The 7770-nt window shown below is 56.9% G+C and overlaps 1 protein-coding gene and 1 long non-coding RNA gene across 2 annotated transcripts; one reads left to right on the top strand and one right to left on the bottom strand.

The window, feature by feature from the left end:
• Positions 1–1001: 1001 nt before the first annotated feature.
• Positions 1002–7738, bottom strand: LOC116273059 (histone deacetylase 7-like). Its single transcript, XM_031662000.1, has 7 exons — positions 6567–7738; positions 6233–6330; positions 4987–5105; positions 4014–4147; positions 3649–3733; positions 2355–2493; positions 1002–2162 (listed from the first exon to the last, which is right to left on the bottom strand). Exons 2-7 carry the CDS (start codon positions 6262–6264, stop codon positions 2117–2119), a joined length of 555 nt encoding a protein of 184 aa, XP_031517860.1. The 5' UTR covers positions 6265–6330; positions 6567–7738; the 3' UTR covers positions 1002–2116.
• LOC116273062 lies at positions 2975–4264 on the top strand. The gene is made up of 2 exons (XR_004181564.1): positions 2975–3080; positions 3519–4264. It is a non-coding gene; the product is annotated as an uncharacterized LOC116273062 (long non-coding RNA).
• Positions 7739–7770: the final 32 nt, after the last annotated feature.

Here is a 7770-nt window from a genome sequence, read left to right as displayed (position 1 = left end):
AGGTGGACTTTGGGAGGAGTGGGCAGGGAGGGAGTGGTAGTGGCAGTTCTCGGGCTGTCTGATTAAGCCATTCCCCTAGTTCAATTGTGCCCTGGAGGGCAGGGGACAGGGTCAGTCTCTCTGGGGCTGGAGGCCCTCTTGCCTTGGCCCTCCTGGCATGGGGTAACCACCAGCTCAGCTCTCCTCCTCCAGCTCTCCTCTCTCTAGCACACCTCAGCCAGGGCAAGGATGCCCACGGGCATAGCTGCAGCAACCCCTGTGGGATTTGGTGTCCACACCTGAGAGGCCAGGCCAGATGGGAAAGGGATTAACACCTCTACCCTCACACCCTGCCAGGCTGCTGGGAGCTTGGGCCAGGTCTAAGGTAATGAGGTGCTCCTCTTCCTGCTGGAAAAACCGGGCCAACTCAGAACCACAAAGGCAGGTGCTGCCAGCCTGGCGCCTTCCTCCTCTCTGCTTAGGCTGGGCGAGCTTGTCCAGGCCTGTGCCTCACCCCTTCTCTCTTCTAGGCTCAATGTATGCTTAATCAGGCATGGTGCATCAGAGCAGGAAGGAACCATCAACAGTGTATACTTCTGGAGCCTTCTACTGATAAACAGAGGCCCCAGAAGACTATTTGACTTACCTGAGCTCCCAGCTGGGACTTAAACCCAGGTGTGTCTGAGTCACAACTGTTTGGGGATGCCGTGGTGAGCTGGGGCTGAGCTCTTGTATTCCCACTCCCCCACCCGACCCCCACTTCCACCATATCAGGGCTGGTCTCTGTGGACTCAGCCCAGGGCTGCCCCCTCTTTTTCACCCCAAAGTGGGGCGGCCAGGGATAGCCAGGGTGTGTTCAGAATGGGTTCTTCCTGCAGGGCACGAAGGGCAAAGAGTTAGAGGGGCTGCAGCCCAGACCACCCTGGTCCCTCCTCCGGCACTGACTCAGACCCACACTGTGCCGTGCACCTGTGTGCCCTGCACAGCCACTTGACGGCACACTGCTCACTTCCGGGGGGGCCTTTCAGAGGCACTTTTAAAGCAAATAAAACATTTATTGTTCAGATTTTTTTCCATTTTGTTCCTTTTTACAAAAACATGCATACATACACAGGGTATGGTGGGTCCTAGGAAAGACACACACACCCCACACACGCTCACACACACTCCTCACTCACGCACATGCTCACACACATTTTCCTTCTTGACCCCAGGCCTGGACCCCCAAAAGCCTTGAAGACTTTGCCAGAGCAGCCTCCCCTCCACCATGTCTGTATCTTCTCTCCCACCCCTTCCCCCTCAGCCAGGCTAGTCCTATGTGGGGTGGGAGTCAGAGCTGTGGTGGGGGAGACCCCAGAAACAGAAGGCTCCCCGAGGGGGCAGTGGTCGAGGGGTCCCAGGGGTATGCTGTGCTTCTGGGGGAGATGAAGGGTTTGGCACCATTGGATCAGGAAGCACAGGACTCCCAGAGCACCCATCCGCTCCACCGGGGCATCGCCAGGAGGTTGATGTAGGGGGCCTCTGGCGAGGGCACAGACCAGATGAGGGCTGCCAGTCTCAGCTGTCAGGGAGCTTCGTCTCAGTGCCCGGTGGTAAGGGGAAGCTTCCAGAGTCATCTGAGGAAGCAGGTAAGAGGGACTCCCCCTGCACTCAGGAATATGGGACCTATTGGCTCCCACTACCCGCCAGCCCCTAGAGCCTAGGAAGGGCCAGCCTGTCTGAGGCCAAGTTCACATTTCTGTGTGGAGCCCGGGGCTGTGTGCAAAGTCTGGGGTTTGCAGAGCCAGGAATAGTGGTTAAGGGTGAGCCCGACGGAGCCAGAGCCAGTCCTCCTCTGTGCAGTCCTGAGGAATGGGGGCCACAGCCAGGGCCCACACTGGAGGGGAGAATGTGTTCTCGAGAGCCCTGTGGGGGTCGCTGCCCAGCTGCCTCCTCTCAGGATCCTCTCCAGTCCCCATTCTAGACCCAGGGATTTTCTCAGGCTCCCTGGGATGACTGTCAAGGCAGGCAGGCTGTTCTCTCATCCCAACTACCTGCCCACAGGATCTCTAAAGACCCAGGAATGGGGGCTACTGCCAGGGGTTAGAAGAGAACCAGGTCCCAAGGGCATGGTGGCCGGGCAGATGGTTCCAGAGCCTTAGAGATTCATAGGTTCTTCCTCCTCCACCAGTTGCTCCGAGGGCCTGCGAGGAGGGACAAGGGTGGGATGCTGGAGCGCCAGGGCTGCAGGAAGGGCCTTAGCTGAGCTTCCTCTCAACCCTGGTCAGGAAGCCTGGGAGGGTTGGGGTGGCTGCATAGGGGACCCGGGGTCTTCAAGCAGGGAGGAATGAAGCGGTGGAGAGGCCGTGGGCCCAGGGCGGGGGGTCTGGCATTACCTGTCTTCAGCCAGGATGCCCACAGAGAGGGATGCCAGTGCGGTCACTGCCTCCACTTCTTCTTTGTCAGCCCCTGGCACTCTAGGCACCCAGGAGTCTGGACAGGAGGCCAGGCGCTGCATGCAGCCCCAGTATTTACCTGGGGTAAGATGCCACGTCAGAAAGGGTTAGAGAAAGCAAGCCCCCCCACACCATGTCCTAGACTGGATATTGAGGTTGGTGTCTCAGGCCCAGGGCCCCGGAGTAGCAGGCCTGTCCTCCACTTGGGGTTGGCTCTCCCACCTGCCCCTCTCCTCACTTCGCTCCCCCTCCCCCACAGCCTGACGGGGTAAGCAGAGTGGGTTCAACATGGCTGTGATGGGGTCCTAGCAGGTGCCCAGCCTTTCTCTCATCCCTTGTGGCTGCAAGGCCACCTCTGACTCATTCCCCCACAGGTGCGGGGCTCCTGAGAGCATCAGGAGGGCCTGCTTGCCTGCAGACAGGGTCTGTGTCACAGTGACCTCCCAGAGCCCCAAGCTCAGGCCTCCCACTTAAATGCAGCCCCCACCAGTGCTCAGCCCAGCACTCAGGAAAGCAGGGCCTGGGACGTGGGAAGAACACGACGTGGGAGAGCTGACCATCACCACGGCCGCTCTGCATGGGTGCCCAGGCCAGAAGAATGCTCCTCCTGCCTGCTGCTGTGAGGAACCATGTCCTGGAACCTGGCTCAGTGTGGGGGTACCCACCGTAAGAGGAATCAGCCATGTCTTTACCATCATGGCTCCTGTACCCAGCCCTTGATATGGGAATCTATTTTATTCATTTTTATCCCTAGTATAGATTATGGGTCTTGACATAAGATGCTCAATAGATATTGAGTTGAAGTTGAAAATTTAAAGTACTTTACAAATGTGGGGGTGATCCTAAGACCCAGCCCCCAAGCCAGCAGAGCTCCTGAGACCCCCGTGGCCAGGACTGAGGGGAGGGATGGGAACCAGGCCTTTTGGCAAACAAGGCCTGAGTGTTGCTGTTCACCTGGCTGTGGTCTAGGACTGTAGCTAGAGATGGAGGCCAGTCCCTACCTTGAGGGGCCACTGTCCGCTGGGCCCTGCTAGGTCCATCGGGAGGGCTCAGAGGACACCCCCTCTCGGGGATGCTCACCATTGCTGCCTGGGTCATTCACAGGAATCTTACTCCAGACCAACAGCAGGTCACCTGGCTGGCACTGGAAGCCCTAGGACTCTGGCCACGGGGGACAGGGTACCACCAAGATCCCTCAGTCTGAGCTCAGCGAGTGTCCCATCGCCACACTTACTGTGCACCCGGATCACGGCCTCCAGAGAGCGGATGGCATTGAGGTTGGGTTTCTGTTTCCAGCCTTCTTCTGAAAGGGGATCCACCTATAGAAAACAGTCCATCAGCCACCAGTCTCAGGGACCCACAGGCCCAGCTCACTCCCACCCCAGGGGCCCCGGCCTGTTAGCCACAAGCACACTCTACCTAGGCCAGGAGACGCTGCCCGGACCTAACTTGGAACAGAGGCTTCCGCTTCGCCTACCTCGTTTCAGGCCTGGCCACTCCCACCCTGTGCCATCCCATCTGCCTGCTCTTTGGGTAGTCCTGGGAGAGCCAGGCTAACCTGCCTGACAGAAACACGGATAGGGGAGGGAGATGGCTCACCTTGTTACCCAGAAGAGCAGCCACACAGGCCTCAGAGGCGTCACAGATGGCTGTGAGGTCATGGCCACCCTCCAAGGCCAGCACCACTGCACCTCCTGCCAGGTTCATCAGTTGCTGCGTCATGTACCCAAAACCTAGAGGTTGGATGGGGAGAAATGGGAGGGGCGGGAGTGGAGAGGTGACCCCGTTCCCTACCCCTGTGGCTTCCCTGCTTGCTTCCTCCCTAATAAAGAATGACTCACATATATCAATCACTATTTCCAAAGTGCTTTCACATTGAATGTCGTGCAAAACCTACTAGTATGCTTCACTCAAGGCTCAGGGAGGTTAAGGGCCTGGGAAAAGGCCCCACAGCTAGTAAGTGGCAGCAAGGTAGGACTTGAACTCGGGTCATTGACTCTAGCCTGTGTCTTTTTCACTGAGCTGCACCCTCTCCTCCTTCTGTCCTGTGGGCCCTGTGGCCCAGCGGGCTGAGTGGGCGCCCTCTAGTCTGAGAGTGCTGCTCCTCTCCCCTTCCTCTGGAGGAGCTGCCAGCCCCCCTGGAATCAACCCAGCTGGGGTGGGGAGTCCCATGGGTGAGCTTCCTGCCTGCTGGAATTAAGTCCCCATGAGTATGACCTGGTCAAGCCCTCTATGGTGAACCAGCCTGGTCCTGAGAAAGGGCCTGGGCTGTGCTCAGATCCCGGGGGCCAGCCGCCATACTCCAGTCCTCAGGCTGAAAGTACTGGGCTGGCCACTGCCACCTTCCCTTTCTGACTTGGGAGTGCCTCCCTACTCCCCGCACCGCCTCCCCACTCCCCGCACCACCTCCCCACTCCCCGCACCGCCTCCCGACTGCCCGCACCGCCTCCCCACTGCCCGCACCGCCTCCCCACTGCCCGCACCGCCTCCCCACTCCCCGCACCGCCTCCCGACTGCCCGCACCGCCTGGCTCTCAGTCCCTATATCTCCCCCTCAGCTGAGGCTCCCTTACATTTGGCAGAAACATGGTAGCCACCCAGTGGGGCCGGGTGACCCTCAGCAGCATCAAATCCAGCAGACACCAGGACTAGGTCTGGAGAGAACTCTCGGGCAATGGGCATCACGACTGTCCTGTGAGATCACAAGAAGTGGTGATCGTCATACTGTGCAGGGTTGCCAGGGGCGGTTCTGCCAACGTTGCAGTGGGGCACCCTGTTCTTAGGCCTCCAAGGCTCCCAATGCCCCAGCACAACTGGCAGATTTCTCTGACCTCCTTGATCTTGGCTGGCCACCCATGTCCCTGGCACACACACCCTGGACTCAGCCCCCTAGGGGACTTAACTAGCAAGAGGCAGAAAAGAGCCAAGGATGGGGCACCAGAGGGAATGAAAGAGGAGTGTGTGTGACCATGTGTGTGTGCACGTGTGTGTGCATGGAAGCATCTGTGGGGTGCAGTGGCCTGAGCCACAGGGAAAGGGTAATCTCATGGCCTTGCGGAGATGGACTCTGGTCATGAAGCTTCAGGGACTAGAAATGCTCAGTCCTTTGGACTGAGTTGACCACACCTAGCTACTCACTACTTGAGAGGTGAGTGGGGACAACTAGGTCCTCTGAGGTCCTGGGCCACCTGGCTACATTCTCTCCATCCTCTCCCTCTTCCAGCCCTCCCCCACAACTGCCTCCCTCTACCCTGATCCAACTCTGGGGTCTGCTTGGGTGTTCTTCATAGCCCTGGGCTCTGAGAAGACTCCAAGAACTCCAGCCCAGGGCTCTCATAGAATTAGCTGTCATGGAGATAACTCCAGAAAAGTGTTGGAAGATCCATTTCCAGAATTCTCTTTTCCCAAATGGAGTGCAGGGACCCCTCTTCCAGAATGACTTTTTTTAAAGTTACTCCCCCAATATGGACATTATCTGCTTTCTCCCTTTCTCCACAATTTAAATTTCTGCTCTTCTGCTGAAAGCCCACCTCCTGCAGGCAGCCTTCTCTGACTAAATGTGCCAGCTCTGCTCACTCCACTGCCCATCTGCCAGCAATCAGTTTGACATGGGCTCTTGGTAATGTATGCCTTTGCAAAGCACGCTTTGACTTTTGCGTTCTTCTCTCTGTGTGTCCTATTCTCACTAGTGTTCACCTACAATGTCTAGGAACTGGTGGGGACAGGCTGACAATCCAACTGATCACCTCCACCCTGGTGCTCTTGGGAGAACGGACAGGAGAGAGTGGCCTTGCCCCTCTGGGCCCCCAGAGGACATACCTGAAAGCAGCCAGGTACTCAGGATCCCCCATGGGGGGATCCAGACCTCCAGTCCAGGCCACATTGACATTGAAGCCCTCACCGCTGCCAGCCCCTACCTGGAAAGCAGGAGGCAAGAGAGACATGAGGACAGCAGAGTCCCAGAAGGGGACCACCAGCTTGTTAGAGCTGCCACCCCAGCTCATCCAGCCTCCTCATTTCCAGATAGGGAAGTTGAGGCTCAGAGAGGCTCAGCAGTCTACCCAGGATCACACAGCTCATCACGACAGAGGCAGAGTAAGTGCCAGGAGGCGAGTCAATGAAGCTGGAGGATGTGGCCCTGACATGCGGTTACCTCATCCACAGCCCCACTCCCCGGGAAGAAGTTGCCATCGTCATGGCGATGCAGGGAGATGTAGAGCACACTGGGGTCTTGGTAGAAGGTTTGCTGGGTGCCGTTGCCATGGTGCACGTCCTGTGTAGGGAGATGGGCAGTGATTAGGGAAGGCAGAGAGACAGAGACCAGGACAGGTTAGAAGGGTTTCAAGGTCAGTGGCCATTCTGAGGTCAGGACCCCAGACTGGGGATCAGGAACCTGGGGTTCCTAGAGCCACATGGTTGAGTGGCCCCACGTAATCCACTGCCCAGCTCTGAACCTCGGCCTCTCTGTGCTGGACAGGGCTGGCTGTAATATAAGATCCTGAAGGAGAGGAGGTGTCCCAATCTCAGGCCAGCCCACCTGAGAGAGTAACTGTGTGGACATGGGGTTAGTGGCAAGGAGAGGGAAAGGTTCAGGGTTACACACATCAGGAACCACTCTGTCTTGCATAAAGTCATGAAGTTATGAGGCGATCAGAAACCAAGCTCGGTTACAGAGTGGCAGGTACACGAGGCCCAGCCCCATCCCTCTTAGGGAAAGCTGGGCCCTACACTTGACTCACAGGACCATGCGGGGACTCAACTGTGCAAAGGTCCTCCACCGTTCTCAACATCTGCTTAGAAATGTCTCTTTCACAGCTGTCAGTGCAGAAGGGACATAGCTTAGCAGTTAAATGCAAGCACTCTAGAGCTAACCGGGCTGGGTTCAAATCCATCTCACAACTTACGAATGACTGTGTGTGTTACTTAATCTCTCTGTGCTCACTTTCATCTGTAAAGTGGGTTATAGTCAGGATTAAATCTATCATGTGTAAAACCATCAGTGTCTGGATGTGATTAGTGGTGTACTGATGTTATCTGCTATTATTCTTATCATCACTACCTGTACAGGAAATGCAGAAGTTACTAGATCTGCCAAAAGAAGCCAATAGAGGTCAAAAGACAACACTCAAATGACAGCTCCTACCCATTGCGGGGGTTTGCGATGGCTGAATGCGTTCCCACACACCATCCCCTCTAGGCCTCCCAACTGTGATGTGGGTGTTATCTTCACTCAAGTTTTACACAAGGGGAAACTGAGGCTCAGAGAGGCTACTGCAGAACGAAGACATGAAGCCACATCTCTTAACTTCAGGCTCAGGGCCTTTCCCCCAGGGCTCTCGAATCAGAGGGTGCTACGA

The sequence above is a fragment of the Papio anubis genome, unplaced genomic scaffold (assembly GCF_008728515.1).
Source record: "Papio anubis isolate 15944 unplaced genomic scaffold, Panubis1.0 scaffold34, whole genome shotgun sequence".
NCBI lineage: Eukaryota > Metazoa > Chordata > Mammalia > Primates > Cercopithecidae > Papio > Papio anubis.
The sequence above is the reverse complement of the archived record's forward strand: the minus strand, read 5'-3'. Positions and strand labels throughout refer to the sequence as shown.